Source organism: Schistocerca nitens, chromosome 6, assembly GCF_023898315.1.
Source record: "Schistocerca nitens isolate TAMUIC-IGC-003100 chromosome 6, iqSchNite1.1, whole genome shotgun sequence".
Lineage (NCBI taxonomy): Eukaryota > Metazoa > Arthropoda > Insecta > Orthoptera > Acrididae > Schistocerca > Schistocerca nitens.
This window is the reverse complement of record NC_064619.1, coordinates 449,157,892-449,182,259: the sequence shown is the minus strand read 5'-3', so window position 1 is coordinate 449,182,259 and position 24,368 is coordinate 449,157,892. Positions and strand designations below refer to the sequence as shown.

Genomic DNA, 24,368 nt, shown 5'->3' with positions numbered 1-24,368 from the left:
AGGACCTCAGAGCATATAATAAATTAAGTCAACTTTTACATAGAAGTTGAGTGTAAAAAGAAATAATCAATTAAATTCTTCTTGCTTTTCTTCCATATTTCACAATAAAAAGTTATTTTTATCAAAACTGAATGAGTAATAAGAAAGACAGCTACCTACAACATAAATGTCATAAGGAGCATTGAATAGTCACCACGCGTATCAGACACTTCCTTTTAATATACATAATATTCAGCAGTGCATTACACATAAAAAATAATACACTTCTATTTTACATTTCTGGAGGAAAAAGGGGGGGGGGGGCTGTCATCTGTTCACAAATAATATAATTATTTATGTTAACTGTGTAACAAGGTAGAACTGTGTGTAAATGTTAAGTGAATTTTTAGTAACAAACAATGTCACATGATACATATGAACAATCACAAAGAAGAAACCACAGTCCAGTAATCATCTTAAGAGAACACATTTGGTCACAATGATAAGAGACTGAATTGACTAAGATCTCCTGAATCACCCCTCATCATTGCCATACATTTAGTGTACTATGCACTTTTAGTTCTTTGGTGTCTTCTCTACTCAGATAACTAACTGACGAATAATAGTTTTTTTTCCCAACACAGACGTGGAAATTATTTTATAATAATTAACAGTGACTAAAAGGAAATATCTGCTCATTACCACGAAGAAGGCAAAACAAATTTTTTAAAAGTACCATATAATAAATATTACTACATTAACTGGTTTTCAAAAATCAAATTCAAAACACACCTATCAGCGATATATAACTTCCAAAACAATTCATTACAAATCTTCAAGACAAAATATTTGGTTTCATATTATTTTCTTTGCCAAATGACACTATCTTTTAAAAATAAAACATTTATTTTTTCTGGTTGACTCAGATAAAAATAAGGAAAACATATAACCTTATGCAGATTATTATTCATTCTTTTGTGGCCACAAGTATTATACTGGACAGGAAGGGGTACGGGCAGGTATTTGACTACGTAGTTCTCTCATTTTCTGAAAACCTAGATAAAGGGTAGTCCAGTTTCTCACTTCTGCTTTTTTTTAATCATTATCTATTCATTTATTTATACTTCAGTTCCTTAAATTTCATCACGAGCCTTGAGGAATGTGAAACAAGTCAAGATGTATATTAAAAGGCAGAAGCAGATATTGCAGGCTACTTCTGTAAAGCAGACCAACAAACAATTACAATAATTGGTAAGTACAAGAATTGCTTCTACATTACAGCAACCATATGTTTTTATTAAATAGTACTATGCACTTCAGATCACATCATCAGGGGTTTTCCCTGCCTCTAAAAGGACTCCAATGTAGTGTAAAGTGACAGAAGAGCACATTCCCATTTCAAGGAGTGCTGTCTGACACATGGATACAATTACATGCATATCACTGAGAATGATCTGTTGTGGAATTATGAAACATATATTATGCTCTTGTACTGTGATATTTTTTGAAAATGAAAATCCCCTCTATGGGAATCACTAAGGATTCCGTACGCAGAGATCCAGAGGGCCACAGGTAAAGGTACATAAATTTATGTCATTGTTTTTGTTAAATGACAAAATATGCCACAATAATGTTGTCATGAATCATGAACACTGGCCTTATTAGTTGTATAACAGGGCTTCAAATTTCTTGTGAGCAATTGCGCTTTAATTCTACACTTTTCTGCCAGTTCTTGACGGCTGGTCAGAAATGTAGATTGAAAAATGTCATTGGTGCTTTTGTATTACAAATATTGGTAACTGATATTATGAAGCTAAGATCTTATCTTTCATCCTGAAATTTATAGTAGATTGTCATGAAAATAACCAAAACAAAAAAACTAGCAGACAGGTAAGTTTGGTTCTTGTGACTCTTTAGGTTTCCCTAGTGGATGTGTTCAGTATATGGCTCTTGGGTCTGCTGTTGGATCCTGCTGTGTGTGTCCCACACAGAATGTGATCTTGTGACAGATGTGAGAGCCACATATTGAAGTTTGATTCTTTTTTAAATCAAATTTATTAATATGTTTATATTTTATAAGATACCCACTATACTATTACTGTGACAGGCAATGCTGACCTTTGCACTAATAACAGAGTACTTGGGATCTTGGCAGCAACAGAAAATAAAACCTTGGTGTGACTTTACAATAATTAAAGTTGTGAATTCATGTCACATTTCCATAATATGAGTAATGAAGCATGCAAGTGATTTCTGGTAGAGATGTTGTCATGTGTGGATTTGTTTAAACCTCCCAAATGAATTAAAACCCATAACTGAATGTGAATCTTTGTGTTTTACAGGCTGATTCTTATTTCCCTTGTTAGTATTTTCCAAAGACTGAGTCAACATTTCATTTTGCCAGTATCAGTCTCATATCTTTACAGGTTGCTGACAGGCTAATTTAAGGATGCAGTATAGTTTGGACAAAGAAAATTACACTTTTAACAACATTTTGTGAACCGTAAGCATTAAATGAAACATACAACAAGCTGTATTTAGCTTAGATGATTTTAGCTACACATCCTAAAAATAAAGTTGGAAATATATAAAGAGAAGGACACAGACTACATTGTGATTATAAACAATCTTAAGTTTCTCTTATGTCAAAACTGATTTAAAATAAAGTTAGACCATTAAAATGGGCATCAAAAATGGGTATCAGTTCTGAGTGATGTGTCCAGCAGCACTTGGATTTTACAGTCACTCAGTAACATTTATCGTCATGTCGGAAATGAGACATTTAGTACTATTTTTAAATACTTGTGGAAGGAATATCGAATACGGAAAATCATCAGTAACCACTCACAGTATAAAAAAGTTCTTAATGTTAGATATCCAGGATATTATAGTGAGGTTTCTTTTTTATTGCTAAGCACCACTGGAAGGCACACAGGATCTGATAACTGCACAGCTACTCAGATCCAAAATCAAGCAAACATTCTCTGCAAAATAGTTTTCCAAACCACAAATTTGGGAAAGAAAATAACACATTTCAGGTGGAGCCAAATGTCACAATGTTGGTTTAATGATCTGGACTGAAAACTCTCGGGTACTAAACTGCAATCATTGTTATTGCAATTATGGGATAAAACTTCTGCACTAAACTGTCACACTATTTACACTGATAGCAATCTCACTCTGTTCTGGCTGTTCAGTGACTTCCTCCTCCAGATAGTCATCATCGTAGTACTCTGTAGAATATAATACACATATACAGAAACATGAGGCCTCTAATTACAATGCATAGACATTTTTACAGCTATAAATATCATTTTATTGTACCAAATATGGATACAGGCTAATAAAAAAAGCAATACTGGCTAATGAATACATTAAAGATATATAAAACAAAACACTGATATGTACTTAAAGTTTCTGTAAGTAAATATCCCTCATACATAGAAGAACAAACATCCAAGAATTAGTTCAACTGAGCAAAATTTAAATTCAAAGAATTAACTAGTGGTTGATGTTACTGGATGTATTATATTTATAGTGATTTACATTATTTTTATAAAGGTAGAACGAATGGTAGGATTAGAATCTATTTTATGCCTGATGCCTCTCCTAAGAATCATTGTGTGCATTTTCTCTGGTGTTTGGCCAGATATTTGTAACTCCACTTTTGCAGGATGTAGGTGGGGTGATTCTCAACAAATATTGCTTCTCACACATTTCATGCAACACCCGGTGCGAACAGAAAATTCTAGTTTGTTACTCATAATAATAAAAATATTTTTATAGTGATATATTATGTTCCTATTTTCTTACAACAGTCCCAACTAGATCATGTGCTTTATTTAACAAAATGTATTAATAGGGACAGCAAAAGGAAAGGCATGTCCGTACTCCAACAGTAACTAAGTAGCACAGCTGTATGATGAAAACAGACACACTGTGTTGTGCAATCTGGCATACGAGACTGAGATAGTCCAAAGCACAGATGTTTACCGATTTTCATTATCAATTGCATTAAAGACTAGCTGAAAGCAACAGTACTAATACAGCCCACTATGGTATAATTTCCTGTTTTCATAGAACATTTTCCTTGCTCCAACTCATGAGTTAGGCCATGCTGAACTGTTTGTCCGCTACTGCCATGCAATGTGGTAAAGCACTAGTCATAGTATGTCTTTTGCTGTGTTTATTATTACATATCATTAATCTGCACATTTCACTATCTGTGCTGGCATAAGTTGTCACCAACACACTAGTTGACAAAGCCAAATCGATGTGATGGACTCTCAATTGCTGGAATCTTTTCCCTTGCATTACAGAAAAATTGCACAGGCCATGGACGCGGGCCCTGATCAGAAGATTTTGTTGCATTACATTTGCACATCTTGGCCTTGCTCATTGAACAGTGTCCAGAATTCAGTTGTGTGCCGATATTTTGTACATTGGTATAACTTTTCAGTTCAACAGGGTGTGATTCTGGTTCAAAATGACAGTGGACAATCACGTGTGATTATTCCCAAAGTGTTGCAAAGGGTATGTTGTAATTGCTCCACCAAGGACATTGGGGAATTGTTTGCACTAAACAGTTAGCATACTGGTACCGTATTTGGCAGGGCATGGATGCCCACATTGAACAGACGACGGCACAGTGTCACACATGTGTGGAAAATCAATCCACTCCACAACAAACATTTGCAGCTTGGCCTAAGACTCAGTCACCATGGCAATGAGTGCACATTGACTTTGCAGGACCATTCTGGAATACTCTTTGGCTCATAGTGGTATACTCTTTTAGCAAGTTCCCATTTGCAGTGCCTGTGGCTTCTACTACATCACTTAGAACCATTCAAGAATTGTCCATATTTTGCATGGAAGGTTCTCCAGAGGTACTTGTGTTGGAAGATGGACTACAGTTCACTTCATATGACTTTGAACAGTTTTGTGACAGAAATAGCATTTGTCATCTAACAAGGCTCATTTCACTCCCTGTCCAACAGAGAGGCAGAACAGATGGCCAAGCTACACACCACCCACACATGAAAACAGGCACTGCAACTCTTTCTCACCTCCTATCACTCCCACCAACGAGACGGACCATCACTGGTGGAACATCTGCATGGCCACCGCTATTGGATGCTGCTACACTTGCTACATCCACCGCAGCATCCGGTGCTGCCAATGGCCCTCAAGTATCACTTTGCGCTGTGTGATCTTGTTCTTTTCAGGGTTTATGGCAACTGTGGGTTCTGGGAAAAAGTTTTCCGGAGGATGTTCCTATTGCTTCACAAGCCAGATGGCAGGGTATGTCGACAGTACGCCATCCTCCACATTAACCTCACGGCTCCCGGCCCATCTCTACATCCAGCATCCTGCCTCCCCCCTCCCTACAAGACAACAACATAGCATTGCATTGGACGGGGGGGTGGGGGGGGTGGGGGGGTGGGGGGTAGGAATGTGCTGGTATAAGCTGTCACCAGCACACTGGTCAGCAGAGATGAAGTGAAGATCAATTAGTAGGTGATGGATCAAGTGCACCTATCACGTAAGAGGGCAGAGACACACCTGCAAGCAACATGCCACCAATGCCCTCTCGACAGTATGTATTTAGGCCTCCGCAATTGACCGGAAAGCCTCACTGACTCACTCATCCAGTTTGGCATCTGCCATTCACTTGCAGAGCTGGCCCAGTTCATGTCGCAAGCTACAACAGCATATAGCAACCACATTAGTCATTATAGCGGGACTAGCAGTGTGACTAAAGCTTGTAATAGCAAGATTACTGATATTGCCTGCAGGAGGACTATTGCTGATGAGCTTGTACCAGAGCACATGGACTTTATTCAAGATAAATAAAAGTTCATATAAATACATAAAATTTTGCCTTAAAGTATTTTGTTTCTAATGCAAATCTGATTGATTTTTTCCACTGTCATTGAGCATCACTTGGAAGTGTGATAAGCAGTATTCATCTGGGTTGATCCTATTAACACACTGCAGAAATAAAAGTTCAAATTTCTACTGAAACACCACAGAAAATGTGTCCAAAGATTCTCAGGAAAGACACTTGGTATATTAATTTGTATGACTGGAAGTCTTACTTCCTTTTATAAATTTAAAATGTCATTTCAGAGTGACAGTGTTATAGAAATAGTCTCTGCAGAGAATATTTTCAGATGACACTACCTCGCAAAGTATTATACTGGGAACAAAAAGTCTACTTACCACAGAGTATTATAATCAAGGACACAGCAATAGAAACCCTCACTTTTATGTTTTTGTTCCTGTAGTGACCAATCTGATGATGTATGATGCAACTCTCCACACCAGTTGTCTTGTGAAAGCCTTTTTTATCTGCATAAATAGTCCCTACTACATCCGTCTGAAACTGTTTTGTGCATTCAAGTCATGGATTCCCTCTACAGTTTTTACTTCACACTTCACTCCATTATCAAATTAAGTATTCCTTCTTGCTTCAGAATGTGTCCTACCAGCTTATCCCTTCTATTAGTCAAGTTGTGCAGTAAAGATCTTTTCTCCTCAGTTTCATTTATTATCTTTTCATTACCTATCTGATCTATCCATCGAATCCATTTTCTGCATTTGAGGGGAAAAATCCATGCTGAGTTGGTGACAGTGTACAGCAACAATGCACCTTCATCTGAAGCAGTGGTTAGGTAGTGCAGACACTTACAGAGGGGTCAACCCAGTCTTGATGAAGGACAAGGGTTGGTTGGTTTGTAGATTAAAGGGAGTAAAGTGAATGGTTATCAGCCCCTGAGACAAATGGGCATTGGGGGGGGGGGGGGGGGGGGGGGGGGGAAAGGGGGTCGACAATCTCTCTGTGAAGAATTACGAATCAAAAGAGAAGTGGAGGCCCTGGTGTTCAAAGCCTGTTGCATCTCAGTCAAGGTGATGGGGATAAAGTGAAAATCAGCTGTAGGTCAGTTTTTTGGCGTCTTGCATGAATTTTGAACCTTCTGAGTTCCACTTGTGCATTTGTGTTGTAGAAAGAGGATACTGGTCACTCATACATAACAACATCCCTTTTGTGGTGTGCGTACTGTAAGACCTTCGGTACACACACCATCAGATTATTTGACTTGTCACTCTAACGAAGTAGGTGAGTGTCAGCAATATGTCTCGTGGTGTTATCGTGGTGTGTTTATCTTCTGCCGTTAGGTCAGACAATAGAAATGCCATTGCACACTTAGAGTAGCAGATTGACGGTGACCAACTTTAAACAGAACTTGATTAATTTTCAAAGACATTTATTAAAATAATAACAAGCATAAAAATAGCTTAACTTGGTTCTGGCTGCTATTTTCAATTGACAATCTGAAGTTCCTTTGGTCTTGGTACGTTAATCTTATTCTCACATATCTCTGATACTTGACAAAGTGTCTATGCCTTTCTCTTCATGGCTATGTACACGAATATGATAATCTTATTAGGCGCAGACTGAAACTTGACTATAGACTGAAGCAGACTGGTACAGGCCAATGCAGACTGGTACAGGCCAATGCAGACTGGTACAGGCCAATGCAGACTGGTACAGGCCAATGCAGACTGGTACAGGCCAATGCAGACTGGTACAGGCCAATGCAGACTGGTACAGGCCAATGCAGACTGGTACAGGCCAATGCAGACTGGTACAGGCCAATGCAGACTGGTACAGGCCAATGCAGACTGGTACAGGCTAATGCAGACTGGTACAGGCTAATGCAGACTGGTACAGGCTAATGCAGACTGGTACAGGCTAAGCAGACTGACTAATCGGAGGTCTGTACACTCGTTATAATACCTCACGTGTTCAGGTATCACTGCGCAAGTGTGATCTGCGAGGAGAAAAGGTTCTACGTTAGCAGCAATCTCATTGGCTGCATTACATATTAATACGCAGATCGGCGGAAGCAGAATTTGGTCCGTCTTTATGGCAGCGCCATCTCGTAGTGCGGAGACGGACGAGCGCTGCGCCTGCGCTGTTGTGCTTAGCGGGGCACGCTCTATTGGCAAAGTTGTGTACGCGCTGACTACGCGGAACTATGTACACAACACCTTTCAAAAAGCCTGATGAACAAGGCAGCTGCACATTCATTGCATCTGTGTCAGGCCAATCCAGATGTTTTGATTAGATACCTAATCACATAGAGAAGTTCTCGGTGTATCACAAGGCCCTGAGACAAATGAGCAAAACAAGCAGTGGTAAGATCCAACCATCATCAGACATGGTGGTGATTGCTTTTTGTGACTGACATGGTGTGATGTTAAAAGATTATGCTCATAAGGGGCAAATTTTCAAAGGAGCATACTCCCAAAACCTCATGATGAGGTTACAAAAAGCTGTCACATCAAAGCACCAAGGGAAGCTCTCCGAGGAAGGTGTTTTTGCTTCACAACTATGTCCCAGCTTTTTCAGCACATGACACAGTCACATATGCTGCTTCTTTGGGGTATCAAATTTTGTTTTTCCTTCCTTCCTTGCCCCACATCAGTGCATGGTCAGCATGACTATTAGATTTGGCACAGTTAATTTAAGGGATGGTCAGAGGCCATTCCTATCACCACTACGTTAGCCCCGGGACAGAATATGTGTGTTCCAACTGACTGCGAGTAGCGTTATTCATGTGAAAGTTTTCTAAATGTTTGTGAATTGCATAACTGAGGCAAGACTTTTGATGCCAGACAATTAATCACCTCTTAGGATGTGAAAAAGCACCTAAAAACCATATCCAGGTGGGCACGCACATTGACCGTTGTCACTAACCCACTGGGCTGATTCGATCCGGGGCTGGCACATCTCCCTGTCTCGGAAGTGCCGCTTTAACATGTACGGCTAACCAGGTGGGTTAAAAAAATTTTACCTTACCTCTCATTCTCACAATTTCTTAACATAGCTGCCACAAATTTCTTCTTCTTTTCACAGATGAAGAAAGCATTTCCTAAATGACGTTGAGGTGATTTTTGAGGTGCACTTTTTGTGAACAGCAAAAAGAAGGCATCTACAACCAAAGTCAGCACCATGTCGTGCAACAATAGTAAATATGTCACACCGAAGGGTGAATATCAACAGAAGGATGATCTAATTTCATGGTCACCGCTAGATTTTTTCAGAGTGATAATTAGAGCTTTATGACATCTCACATTTTTGACATTCACGGATTTCTCTTCTTCAGAAAGGCTCATCTTGCAATTGCCAGAATGTAATTGGAATACCTTCTACTTTATGGTTTTTCAGTATTTAACTGCCCAACAAAATAAAAAATATCTGCAACTTGCAGCATCCAGTCTCTTAATCTAATTCCTCAGCATCACTTGATTTAATTTGTCCACTATCCATTACTTTTGTTTCACTTTTATTTATGTCCATTATATAAGTTCTTTTCGAGACATCATCCACTCAGTTACATAATACACATCAAAGTAAACTGAAGACCTGGCCAGGATGCAAGCACCATCATGTTTGGACTGACAAACTGCAAGTGTAGGTATTAACAGTGTACAAAATGGTTCAAATGGCTCTGAGCACTATGGGACTTAACATCTGAGGTCATCAGTCAACAGTGTACAATCCAATATCATTACAAGTGGAGTGCAGTCACATGCTGTAAGTGTAAGTTTATTCATTAATGAATTAATGACTGATCTGTTCTTCCAAGTCCTTTGTAATTTCTGATGTGATTATAATGTCATTGTCAAATGTTGAAGTTTTTATTCCTTCCCCCTGAATTTCATGTTTTGACTTAGTTTCATTTATTGCTTTCTCAGCATACAGACTGAATAACATGGGGATAGGCTGCAATGCTGTCTCACTTCTTTCTGAATTACTGCCTCCCTTTCATGACCACTGACATGAAATTAATCATGCTGTAACCAAATTTAAACTCTGAAGGTAATATGACATTATTAATTGCTAGCTCGGTTTGTTAAGTAACAATAATAATGACTTTGTCATTATTTCTTACACCACACTTATTACACTTCAGTACACAGAAAAGAAGTACAGCAAAGCTAAACATTAAAATCTGTGCCATTTCATTTATGTTCAAAAATTCTTAAAGACAACACAACACAATTTATTGATTGCAGCCAACAAGGAAAAGTCTTAACAGCAATTAGCTTTTTAATTATTGTCTGAAATTCTGAACAGCTTACCAAGAGGTGTGGCTGTTGCCCAGTTTAGAGACCAGAGCTGCTGTACATTTATTCGGAGCAAAGCCAACAGTAGCTCACTGATAAGCCACTGCACATATGCAATAGGCTGCAACACAGAATGAAGTGCTCAGAATAACACATTTTTATAGTCAGAAAGGATTTGTTTTCTAGTTAATGAGTAAATATACAGAAATTAATGGTTTTGTCATATTTAAAGGTACAGAAACATTCATTTTTTTCCTTTGTCCATCAATTGTAAGGAAAATTATGCACAAGGGGCATTTCAAAAGAAAAGATAAATTTATTTCTCTGACATATAAAATTTGAACACACATTTCCATTACCTTAATAACAGTGTCAATAAAAAAGTTAAAATGATGAAGGGCAAAAGGGCAGGAAAAAAGGAAAGAAAAGAAAATGGAAAAAATTGAGTATTTGCAGCGGCTCATGAATAAATCATCAAACATGATTTTATGGTAGCAAAAAGTACTAATTTGAAGTGATGTATTCACAGATCTCTGTGCAGAATTCTCTTCACACTTCTGTCAGACAAATGTAGTGTAGCAGTGTGCAAAAGATTCATGTTTCAATACAGAACTTGTTTAACTTTCATATCCAAGGGAGAATCATTTTCTTATCAGGAACACTCTCCATTAACCAAGCAAAAAGTGTATGAGAATTGCACACAGTGTTGTTTTTGGTGACCTGCCACTTTTTTATAAATTTTTCAGCAACAAATGCTCAATGGTCCAGTGGTCAACTTACAAGATACGGTGTACAATGAAAATGGTTCAGTCGCACTCTGTAGAACACTATACATATGACCTGGATGCCTGCTTCAGCAAACAGGCAATTTGGATTATCAGACTCAGAAATGCATGACTAAAAGCTTATGCCATTGCATGTATTGTTATATAACAGCCAATGTTATGCTGCATTGTAGAACTCTATACAGAAAATTAATTACAAATTTTTAACTTCTCTCTTCAATCTTTAGACAGCCTTTTAGTTTTGCATACATATTTCTCAATTTTGAATATTTTTCAGTGAATTTTCCTTCCTTTGAAACTTCAATCTAGTAATTGAGTAAACTAATAATGTCTATCAATAATACATGCGTGTGGAGCAGTGAACTGTTCACATCACTTAAATGTTACAATTTTCCTCAAAAGATTATAGTTTTATTAAAAAAACTACATTTACCACAAAAATAAAGATCTATAGGATTCTTCCATAATACACACACTAATAATTCACTGATACTTCCACAAGCAAATAAACTTTTTATTTTCAGTTTTCAAAAACAGAATTTGACAACAGTAAGTAAAACAGAAACTGCCAAAAACCTAAGAGAAAACAGAACAGGCAAAGCTAGGACAGTAGACCAAAGAACAACATATACACTTTTAATCATTGCCACAAGTTGACACAATCCACACAGCTCACCTCCTATGCTCCCACCCCCTACCCCCCACCACTGCCATAGAGCAGAGCTCCCAAAATATGTGGATATTTGCACTGTACCTGTCATCCTGGTTTAGTATAAACTGCTGATACCCTAGTCTCTGTAAACAAGTCCACATGAATCACTAGAGATGACACAGGTTAAGTGGCTAGACCAAATACTGGTTTTGTTTAAAGTCAATGGCATGGCTTTTCAGGTTTCTTATCACATAGGGCATCTGGTGCCAGCAAATATGCCATTTTAACCTGTTCTAGGGATACTGTTACTGGTTTGACATTGCTCATTATTAACCACATGTTCATCACCCTGAGTACTCAAAAAGATCCAGACTAAGACAGCACCTATCCTCAGCTTCACATGCAAGCACATATTAAAATCCTTGTGAGCAAAATCTGTCTGGCCTCCATGGTTGGATGCTGACAAAGGGCATAGCTTAGAGATTTGGTTGTCAACATGTTGCAGTAAAAGTGGAAGCTCTGGTTCAACTGACAGCTGTTGTGTGGAAAGAGACTACTACAGTGTGCTTAAAGTCTCCCCATACACCATTTCAGCTGACTGTGCTCCAATGTCTGGTTTGAAAGTTGTGCAGAGTTCCAGTAGGATCAGTGCAATGCAGCAGTCAGCTGCAATGGCTGAAGAGTCCTCTGCTTTGGGTTATCTATTTTCTATGACATTTCTTCTGCTCTCTTCTGTTGAGCATAGAGCTCATTCACTTTAACTACATTTCTTCAGAATATAGGTCAATAAGACAACAAGAAATGAAGCTATCACTCTTGTCTTTTTGTCAGCACAATGACAGATACTGGGTAGTTATTATTAAACTGATGGTGTTCCAAGTGCTGCAGTGCAAGCAGTATATATCACAGGATGCCGAAACTGCATTTGAATGATCATTAATCAGTGCACTCACAGAGTATGCAGGAAAAAAACACTAATTCCACTTTGTGTCACGAGGTGACAATACGGTGCTGTAAGCAGTCAGATTATGATGTAGTTGCAGGAAACACATGGTAACAGTGGATCTGGCATGTTTATTAGTATATAGTCATATGTTACAACACGTGTTGAATATGCTCTCATGACTCATCAAAACGCTGCATCTCTAACATGGCACGGTTGACAGCTGCTCAGAACATATCCAGTGTAATCAGAGCGATATGTCATCATGTGCTAGGCTTCAGATCAGAAAGAGTCCAAAGGCCACACGTCTTGAAATTTCCTAGAGATGATGCAGTCATTACCATAGGTTTCTCTAAGGAAATCCTTCACCAGGCAAGCGACATGGCGACATGCGGTGTTACGCCATCTACCATGAAAGTAGTAGTGTGGAGACAGCTGGATTCTTGCAAAGCTGGAATCATGTATTCCACAAGAAGGTCCTTGTAATGTGCAGATGTTGCTGTACCCCTTGCTTGATGAACAACAGATGGAGAATCAAGGAGTTTGTGAAACCACATCACACAGTCACATAAGATGACTAAGGAGACTACTTGCACTACGCTTGTCCGTCCTCTTTTAGAATACTGCTGCGAGGCATGGGATCCTTACCAGATAGGACTGACGGAGTACATCGAAAAAGTTCAAAGAAAGGCAGAATGTTTTGTATTATCACGAAATATGGGAGAGAGTGTCACAGAAATAATACAGGATTTGGGCTGGAAATCATTAAAAGAAAGGCATTTTTTGTTGCAACGGAATCTTCTCACGAAATTCCAGTCACCAACTTTCTCCTCCGAATGCGAAAATATTTTGTTGACACCGACCTACATAGGGAGTAACGATCACCACGATAAAATAAAGGAAATCAGAGCTCGTACAGAAAGATATAGGTGTTCATTCTTTCCGCACACTATACGAGATTAGAATAATAGAGAATTGTGAAGGTGGTTCGATGAACCCTCTGCCAGGCACTTGAATGTGATTTGCACAGTATACATGTAAATGTAGATGAGTGGAGTGGATGTTCCTACACAACATGCGGTGGAGTAGAACCCCATATGTGACAGTTCTGCACATTCACTGCTCCGTGCAAAGTAAAAAGTGCCTCATTCTGTACGAAGAGTATTCCCTGCCACGTCATCCATATGTGTGTGTGTGTCAAAAAAATGAAGGACAAAGTCACAGCATTGTAGCCTATCTTGGGGCTTTATTTGGTGCAAATTCTAAATCTTGTAGTGATACCAGTGTAAAATGCATCAAAAATCCTTACAACTGGTGACAAGGTAGACATAATTCTCATGATACAGCTTGAGCACTGGCTGCAGCATTTGGGACATGGTCGGCTATAGCTACAGCAACTTCATCAACAACTGACATGGGAATGGATCAACTCCCTCTCCTAGATGCACCACCTAACTCATCTGTTTCTTCAGGTTTCTTGATCATATTCTTTAGCCCATTTATTGGCAGGCAGGCTCTATGCAGCCGTTTCTGCAGGTGATAATGCCACAATGCAGCACTTTTATTGCTGCCATTCTCATAAAACAACTTTATCAGCAGTGCATGGTCTTTCTTCTCAATAGCCATTGCTTTTCATACAGAAAACTTCAACCTTCTTAACCCTTTACACCAACAGTCCCTTCACAAAAGAAAACATCATGTGTAGCCATGCAACAAACCAGGAAACACTTCACATTTTGACTGCCTACAGCACCATATTTTCACGTGCTGGCAGAAAGTGGAACTATTAATTTTTCCAACATACTCCATGTCTGCACTGATTAATTAACATACTCATGATGTTTCCTGCATTCTGCGATGTATACAGTCAACAATGCAGCACTCAGAACACAGTCAGTTTAATTAAAACCACTCAGTTCTTCTAAGAGCAGAACATATTGAACTGAGCTTCTTTACAAGATTATCTATATATTGATCCCATTTTAAATTGCAGTGCAATTGAATCCCAAGGAATGTATGCCCATCTGCTGTTAAGTGATTCTCCTATGTCATCAGTATCTATCCATCCTTCTACATAGTTAGGTCTACAATTCAGAAACCATTGATTTAGGATCCTAAATAGTCTATTCTTGAAATTAGAACTAAGATTCATACTCACTGTCCAGAGTCCACCAGCAGCACTACTGTCTGGGACCATGGTGAAGCACAATGATTGATAATCATAGATTGGAATTTCTCTGAAAATGCCTTGCTCCACCATTTCTTTCATCACAGCACCCTCCACTTCCCCAAAAAATTGGCCAGTATGTTCCAGTGTCTCTGAGATCACTATATAGCCATTGCTATCAAGTAAGTAGCAGTCCAGTCCTTCATGTGCACAAGTTTCATTGTAGTGGTGAGTACCCTGAAAGCATTACAATAAATCTCTTTACATCAACACAAATATTCATCAAAATATAAATTTTTTGATAATTAATTACAAAAATACTAAAATGTAGAAACAAAACTGATGGATAACATGAACAGAAATGTAAACCGGCAAAACTTTCCTATGAGGTTGTGGGTGGGAAGTGGGGATAGGAAAGGGGAGATGGTGGGAGGGGGAGGGGAAGGGGGAGGGGGAGGGGAAGGGGGAGGGGGAGGGGCAGGGGGAGAGAGAGAGAGAGAGAGAGAGAGAGAGAGAGAGAGAGAGAGAGAGAGAGAGAGAGAGAGAGAGAGATGAGAGATGAGATTTAGTTTGTAGCTAGGAACTTAAAAAACATGGTTAGCTTCATTTTTACCATAGATTCTGAAAAAAAAAAAGAAAAGGTACTGACAGAGAATCAGCTTCTCCCATATTGCTGTTATAGTTGGAGTCACGAATGAAGGCGGTCGAGTTTAGGCTTGTTCTGCCCATCTAAGTCACACAATCTCCGAGAGCCAATGAGTGTTTAGAAGTATTCTGAGCTGTCTGCTGTGAATGCCTTAGCTAATGCATGATTAAACACAATCGTAGCAAGTTGTTTAGTGAATTTCTATTCCATTTGTCGTGAGTTGTCATCGCTGATGGAGGTGGTAATTGATAAATTCTGCTTAAGAAAATGAGAGATATAATTTGCAGGATACACACTTTCTTCACGTGGAAAACATGGGCATATGCATACCACAATTGTCACTTGGAACTGCCAACAATGCAATTTCCGTTTGTGCCTTGACATGCGTGAACTACTATTGTTCATGAATCATACTACAATAAGTTCATTATCCTTTCACCCAGGGAGTACATAAGAGATACCCCTAACACTAATAGGCACAGCAATACAGTTTCAGAGCTGCTGTATCACTGGCCTTATGAAATATTCTGTGTATTAGAACTTCCCTGACAACACTAATTGTTGGGAGTCACTACAATGAGTTCATCTTATTTTGTTAAGACTCAAAGGGAGAATAGTGGGAAATCATGTTGGACAGTTTGGCCTTCATGCGCACCACGTTAAAGCATGTTATAATTAGAAATTGTTTCAATTAAATTTTTGAACTAGTGGAAGTGTCATTGTGCCAAGTATTCAAAGAAGTAATTTCATTAAGTTTTGTAATAATTCAGTTTCTTTCTTTTTGAACAGAAAAACGTACAGTAATACTACAATCCTGCGTGCATGAAGCTACTGCACTAATACCAAGAAATTAACCTGTATTATATGACCATATGTTTGATTTATGCAAGAAGAACGTGTTATTTAAAACTGTGATACGTGAAAAATATGTGAACATGAATTTTTAGTCAGATAAATGGTCTGTGGGGATAATATTGGCATAATGTAAGTGATAAGTGCCCATAAGACTACTCTGATAAGATCAGAAATTTTATGCCACCATTTATTCTGATGTAACACCCCATACACTTGTTCAATCAACATAATTTTGTGAGTGAACTTTTTTTAAATCTCTCAACTATGTAAATTATTGAAGGGGTTGTTTTACTCAAGTACAACAGATAACTTTTCTTTTACTTTCAGCTTAATATTTGCATACAATCCATAACAGTTATATCTAATGGTGATTGTCAAGCTCATAACCACGTGAAAGAGTAGAAGTATTGGTGAGTAGTACCCAGGGAAGTGTGTTAAGTCCCTTACAACTCAGGTCATATATTAATGACCTTGCAGACAATAGGAACCTAAGACCTTTTGCATATGATGTAGTTGTCAACAGTTAAGTACTATGTGAAAAAAGGTGCACAAATATCTAATCTGATCCTCATATGATTTGAAAGTGGTGCAACGATTAGTACCTTGCTTAAATGTTCATAAATGTAAAACTGTGCACTTAACAAAAAAAAATAAATAAATAAATAAATCAAAATAAAACCACTAATATGTAAAATAAAGGAAAGACCACCACTCATGTGTAACTGACTGATGTTTGCACATTGAAACACACAACAGAAAACAGTATTTATACTAGGCTTGGAGCTCTTGGTTCTTTATCTTGCAAAAGTACACCCATTCACACACACACAACTACAGGGACACCCAATCACACACACCCGTGGGTGTCGTGAGACTGAATGTTGATTATCTTTTGTTGAGAGCAGTTGTCTGTGTAGATGGAGGTGGGGAGGGGTAGCAAGATAGTGTGGGGCAGCTCATTCGACAGATGACTCAGCAGCTGCACAACATGAAAGGCACTGAGAGGGTTGACCCTAAAACAGGCAGAGAGAGAAGAGGGGGAGGAAAGGAAAGGAAAGGAGGGTGGAAACGAAGGGGAAGACAAAAAGGGAAGAGAGAAGGGAGATGCATGGGGGAGGGGGGGGGTTGAGAGTGTGTGGTAGGGGAAGGAAAAAAGAGGTGAGGACAGAAGAGAGAAGGTCAAAGATAGTGTGAGATAGTGGAATACAAGTTAGCGGAGGTTTAGGCCAGGAGGATGGAGAGAGCACAAGATATGCTGGAGAGAGAATTCCCATTTCCATAGTTCAGAGGAACTAGTGCTGGAAGGGAATATCTTAATGGTCACATAATAAAGCAGCTGTTGAAGCCATTAGTGTTGTGATGGGCAGCATATTCGGCAATTGGATGGTCAAGTTTGCAGTTTGCTACAGTTTTGCAATGGCCACCATGTGAGTAGGCAGTTGGTTACTTGTCGTGCCCACCTAGAATGCTGCATAGTAATTGAAGCATAGCTGATATGTACTGCCCAGCCAGAACTTTATGACCACCTACCTAACTGACAGCATGTCCACCTCTGGCATGGTCAGCAGTGGTGACATGTCATGACACGGAAGCAATGACGCCTTGGTAGGTCACTGGAGCAAGCTGGCACTACAACTGTATACGGAGGGGGCCAATGAGCTCTGATGCCACATTCCATCACATCGCAGATGTGTCCGATCGGGTTCAGATGTGATGAGCTGGTGGGCCACCACAATAATTCAAACTTGCCACTGTGTTCCTTGAACCAATCCATTACACTCCTGGCCTTGTGACATGGTGTATTATCTTGGTAAAAAATGCCACTGCCATCAGAAACATGATCATATTGAAGAGGTGTAAGTGGTCTGCAACCAGTGAATGATACTCTTTGGCTGTCATAGTGCCTTGCATGAGCTCCACAGAACCCATAGATACCAATGTGCATGTTCCCCACAACATAATGGAACTGTCACCAGCTTGTCTTCATTCTGCAGTACAAGTGTCAAGGAGCTGTTTACCCTGGAGGATGACAGATTCGCACCCTCCATTGGCATGACAAAGAAAGTATCAGCATTCATCAGCCCATGCAACATAGTGCCACAGTGCCAATGTCCAGTGCTGATGGTCATGTGTCCATTTCAGTCACAGTTGCCAATACCGTGGTATTAATATTGGTATGTACATGGATCGCTGGCTGTGGATGCCCACCATTCGGAGTGTTTGGTGCACTGTGTGTTCAGAGAGACTATGCTCTTGCCGAGCCTCTGGGCCATCACAGTCTGCCCTCGGTAAAATTCGGACAGATCATGCACCTTCCACATTCTTCCCATGGACAGCACATTCACAGATACTAAGTGCACCATGTGTGTGTCTGACTAGCAGCGATTCCTCACCAGGTGATGCTGTTATTACAGGGCCGGCCAGAAATTCTGCTCATGTGCAATGCTCCTGCACATGTGAAACTTCCGGGCCACAGCGTGCACGCCACAGCTGTCAGCGTTCATGTTTCTACGCACAGATGTCACTTTATCCACTTGCTGGGATACTCTGTACCGGCACATTCTAGTGCTCTTTCCACAGCGTGCAAGCCAACCATGGGAAGGTATTTTGCATTTTAAACATTTAAAATACTGTCACAGTCTACTCATTGAGATGTCTACTTTTATGTTAACAGTTTAACCCAGTAAGACAAGTAATACAGTTAACAACCGTGGGTTTTTATTAAGACAACTTGACTGATGGCACGTAAATACACGTAATGTTTTTGATCTAGTATTTAAGAGAGAGAGCACTTAGTGACTTCCAACGAACCTTATTCATGATTTCAAATAACATCAAACTAATGCATGGTTTCCTATAACTAATTCTCGGTGCCCTCAGTTACACCCACATAATTTCTGTCTCACTGACCTCTGAACAGAATGATAACCGCAGACCTCTTGATGATCACCTGTTATTTACAAACCATTATTGCTATATCTTTCATCAGTTCCATCTGAAATCTGCATAATAACCGACAATTAGATGAATGTTATGTTTCATCGACTTCAGCTGGGCGTAGCCCTTCACACATTAAAAAAAAAAACCCTAAATGTAAGTATACATTGGAACAATTGGTTTAATGACCAATTTTCCTGATAATAATGTATCTTGGAGCAGAATGAGGCAATAATGCACAGTTAGTATGTTCCTTCATTTTTACAATTATTGACACATATTCTTGAAATCTAGCACTTTCACGGACCAGTCCAAGAGTCGGGAAATGTGCAGTGTTTTCTGTCAATACCTGGCTCTCCCATAGTGCAAGCTTCCTTTCAAAGGCCTTTACTTTTTCCAACATGGCAGATATTAAATTATTTTCACCTTGCAGACTGACGTTCAGGCAGTTCATGTGAGACGTAATGTCCATTAGAAATGCAAGGTCTGGTATCCAACAAGGGTCTTCCAACATAGGTTCACTTTTTCCATTCTCATGTAAGAATGTTACTATGACCAAATGTACATCAAAAAATATTTTCAGCATTTTACCTCGACTGAGCCGGCATACTTTGGTTTAGTAAGGTGCGTGCCGTACTCCGCTCCTAATTCCTCCAAGAACCGCCGAAACTGGCGATGCGTAAGCCCATGTGTCTTCAGATAGTTTACAGTACGCACAACAATTTGCATGACGTTTGCTAATGTTAATGATTTTGCACAAAGCGCCTCTTGATGCAGAATGCAGTGAATTCCATACAACATCTCGTCTGTGCGCCCTAGCTTTTTGCGCATCCGTGCTATGAGTCCTTTCTGATGGCCTTGCATTGATGGTGCTCCATCTGTACTCACTGAGACTAAACGATTCCAGTCCATACCGACACCATCAATCGCTTGCTCAACAGCATGGAGTAAGTCCACACCTGTAGTAGTCCCTTTCAAAGGTACTAAGTCCAAAACGTCTTCTGTTACACAAAGTGCTTTATCGACACCTCGTATGTATATCACAACCTGGGCTGTATCTGTAAGATCTGTTGCTTCATCGAGCGCAACAGAGAAAGCAACCAAGTCTTTAGCCTTATTTATTAGCTGCCTGTGCACATCGGCAGCCATAGCACTGATATATCTTGTCACTGTTTGTTTGGATACACTGATTTCTTGAAACCTGCTAACGTTCGTGGGACACACAAGTTCTGCAGCATCAATCAGACACCCTTTCACAAACTCCCCTTTGGAAAAGGATTTCCCAGATTGTGCAATTCTTAATGTGATTTTAAAACTTGCTCTCAGTGAAGATTTAGTGTGGTTGTCATTCTGAAAAATTGGAAACAGTACATTGTACAGTGTACAGTAAAATAGACATAAATGTAACACAAGAAACTAAGAGTTCAAGAAGTATCAGTTACTTTAACATACAGTAAAATCGAGTTGATGTGTCTCATCCATTTTCTTAAGGGCATTTAATTTTGCTAGCCATTCTTCACTGTTGAGTACACTACACTCGTCTTTGTGATATGTATTGTAGTGTCTTTCAATTGAAAACTTACACTGGCAGCCTATTATTCGGTGGCACAGCAAACACTGAGTTTTTGCCAACGGCTAAAAACAAGAATTGCAGTTAACAGTCATTTTTAAATGACTGAGAACATAGATCTCCCATCCTTTGCTTTTTTACAGTACCTGCCATTTCTCAATACTTCTCTGTTAAGGTTATGGTCACCAGGGGTAAACGAGACTGGGTATGTTGTGCTCTTGCTTGTACCACATAAACAGGGAAGTGGAGGCGCCGCCATTCATTTAGGACATTTCTAATAACAGATGTCGCTGTCACTCACTGTCGCACATGTGCAGCACTTCCGTACATCTGCACACTGTGCAGCGTTTTGCCAGCCCTGTGTTATTGGCTGGTCAGATTTATATCAATAATAGGCTGGTGGTCACATTGTTATGGCTGATCAGTGTATATTATGATTGAATTCACATATGGCCCTGTCTTTTATAAGGTATGAGATTCCTGTGACAGGACTGTGATAGGTGGGTATATAGGACAAGTCTTTCAGCTCGGTCAACCACATGTAATAACTGAAGGGGTGCAGGATTGGAAGAAGTATGGACAAGGAAAATGTGTACACTACCCAAAGTAGTGCTCTGCATCCCACCTAACCTGCAGGCTGCCCTTGTCCATTGCTTTTCCAATCCTGTTACCAATACTGCAGCCCATTGATTATTCTCTTCTCATCAGTTGAAGTGCAAGACTTGTCCCATACACCCACCTGCCACCTCCTACCAGAGCCCAGTCACAGGCATTTCCTACCCTATAAAAGACACAGCCACATGTGATTGCAGCTGTGTTATATATCAGCTACATTGCAATTACTGTGCAGTATTTTATGTGGGCATGACAAATAGCCATCTGTGTACCCAATGAGCAGCCACTGCCAAAGTGCGGCAAACCAAAACCTTGACCATCCAGTTACCAAACATGCTGTCCCTGTAACACAAATAGCTTCAACAGCTACTTCACTACATTAGCCATTTGGGTACTCTCTTTCAGCACTAGTTTCTCTTAACTATTCATGTGAGAACTGTCTCTCCATCATATCCTGCACTCAGTACAACAAAAACCAGCCCAAAGTAGCAAATTTTACTTTTTTTATTCATCTGATGACCAGTTTCAGGCTGAGACCCATTTTCAAATCATCCTACAAGGCAGAAAACCAAATTTACACTCATCTGTTAATACAGGTATTAACAAATTTTTAAGCCTATGCCAAAAATATAGAACACATCATTTCAAGACTTACATTTACATAGGCAAAGATGGTATTACCAAAGATGTGGAAACCATGTCAAAAACATGCAACAAACAGTTACAGTGCATACAGATAACTGGCAGTTTACTCCTTCCACTGCTGTAAGAAAACCTCATGAAGGAGGAACCTTATCAGGATATAGGAAACCTTTTTTTATTTATTAAAATGTTCTTCAACCATCAATAATACAACAGTTAACACAATAACCATACAAATCCACAATAAAATTAATGCTTCTGAAAACCTTTGCCAAAAACAAATACATAAAATTACTGAACAGCAAAACACAGCAGCATCACATAAGGCTTGTATATGCTATGTTAGCATTTAAAAATCATTAAATGTGAACAACAACATTAGTATTAAAAGGAACCAAAACCACAGAAGATTAAAAATCTTCATCACTTCCATCCCTTTACAAGCATAAAAACTTTACTATAACAAACTTAACAAATTACGTGAAGATAAAACAACTTTTTCTAAGATGTGCCAGTTAAAAACAGACATTAAATTACAAAGTTGTCTTGTACAAACAAAGAAATCTTATTATCCAACCAGTAGCATCCTGTAGGCACCACATATAGTGGTGGATCCTGAAATCAAAAGTTGTATTTCTCAGAGTATCAGCTATGGCACGTAATATTGATAGGAGTGTCTGACAAACCAACGTTAATTGCAAGAACTGAACTACATTCTGTAAAACATGCAATGTATTTTTATGAAATGGAGAAGGGAGATGAAGGGGTAAAGGGGCGGGGGAAAATATGAGTTGTGGGCAGTAGTCAGATAGATAAAAAAAGCTGGAAACTGTACTCTGTACATGATGATGAACCTGGTGAGCAAAATATCACTATGAGATTATTAGAAAATGAGTGGAAGGGGGAGGGTGGAAATGGGGGTAGGGACTTTGTGGTTGTTACGTAAGTCTTGAAATGATATGTTCTGTATTTTTGGCATATGCTTAAAAAAATTTGTAATACCTGTATTATACATGAGTATAAATTTTGTTTTCTGCCCTGTAGGATGATTTGAAAATGTGTCTCACCCTGAAACAAGTCATCCATTGAACAAAAAACTTTGCAACTCTGGACTGGTTTTACATTGTAATGATTACCAGAAGTTGCTGACCCACAGCTACTCCAGCATGCTGGAAGTTTGTATATATACTGCACTCTCGTAATCCTCCTGGGATAAACCTCTGCTAACCGGTTTCATGATGCCTCACCTTACCTCTCCCCTCCTCTCTTCTGCCCACACAATTCCTCTGTCCAGATCATGTACTGCTTTACCTCCTGAACTCATTTCATCTTGTTGTGCAGCTTCTGAGTCATCAGTCAAAAGATCTGCCTCATACAATCCCACTAAGTCCTCCTCATCCCATAAATCCTTCCCTAGTCCTTCCCCACCCCCATCTACTCAGGCAACTGCTCTCAATAATCAGTAGTCAGTCTCAGCACCAGTGTGTTAATTTGGGTATTTGGGTACCTGTGTGGCTATGTGCGTGAATGTGCTTGCTACAGACAAAGCCAGAGCTCAAAAGTTAGTGTGAATATTGTTTTCTGTTGTGTGGTGCCACACATCAGTCAGCTATAGGTGACAGGGTTGCTTTTCCTTTATTTTACACATCTTATTGCTACCATTTCAATCAGTCACAATCAGGAAGTCAAATCCTACAAATATCTGGGAGTAACAATTTGTGAGGATGAATGATCACACAACCTCAGTCACAGGTAAAGGAAGTGGTAGATTTTGGTTCACTGGTAGAATACTGAGAAAATATAATAAGCGTACAGACACGACTGTTTACAAAACTTCCATGAAACCCATCCTAAATATTGCTCAAGTGCCAAACTCTTATAACACAGGATATACAAAGGAGTGTAGCACCCTGTAGCACAAATGGTCACAGATTTGTTGAACCCATGGAGAGCACCACAGAAATGCTGAAAAATGTGAATTGGCAGACGCTTCAAGATACGCACTGACAGTCCAGAGAAATCCTACTTACAGTGTTCCAAAAACACAGTTAGGTGAGGATCTTAGAAGTATACTACAGCTCCCAAGGTATCATTGCTGTAGGGACTGCAAAAACAAGACTAGACTAACTGCAGTAGGTACAGAGGCATTGAAACATTCTTCCCACACTTTATGCATTAACAGAACAGGAAAAAACCTATTAGTGGTACTATGAGAAATACTCTCTCCCATGTACTTAATAGTGGTTTGCATTGTATGGATGTAGATGTAGATTTAAATACTCATTTTCTAATTTATGTAATACATTGTTCAGCTCACTAAAGAAAGAGGGACTGGTGGCCGATTAAAGGAACACACTATGTGATGAAAAAGAACAGCTTGTAACATTGATGTTTCTCACACTAACATTAAGTTCTTACAGCTTGTGTTTTGATCAGAATG

The 24,368-nt window shown here is 39.3% G+C and overlaps 1 protein-coding gene across 3 annotated transcripts in view; it reads right to left on the bottom strand.

The window, feature by feature from the left end:
• LOC126262734 (voltage-dependent calcium channel subunit alpha-2/delta-3-like) overlaps positions 1-24,368 on the bottom strand; it is a 374,776-nt gene that overhangs the window by 28,202 nt on the left and 322,206 nt on the right. For 2 of the 3 annotated variants that reach the window (XM_049959541.1, XM_049959538.1), the window contains 3 exons: positions 14,655-14,900; positions 10,132-10,237; positions 3,159-3,212 (listed from right to left, as the gene is read on the bottom strand). In XM_049959541.1, coding sequence (XP_049815498.1) covers positions 3,159-3,212; positions 10,132-10,237; positions 14,655-14,900 — 406 coding nt within the window. The remainder of the gene's footprint in view (positions 1-3,158; positions 3,213-10,131; positions 10,238-14,654; positions 14,901-24,368) is intronic. The other variant, XM_049959539.1, reaches the window with a different exon arrangement.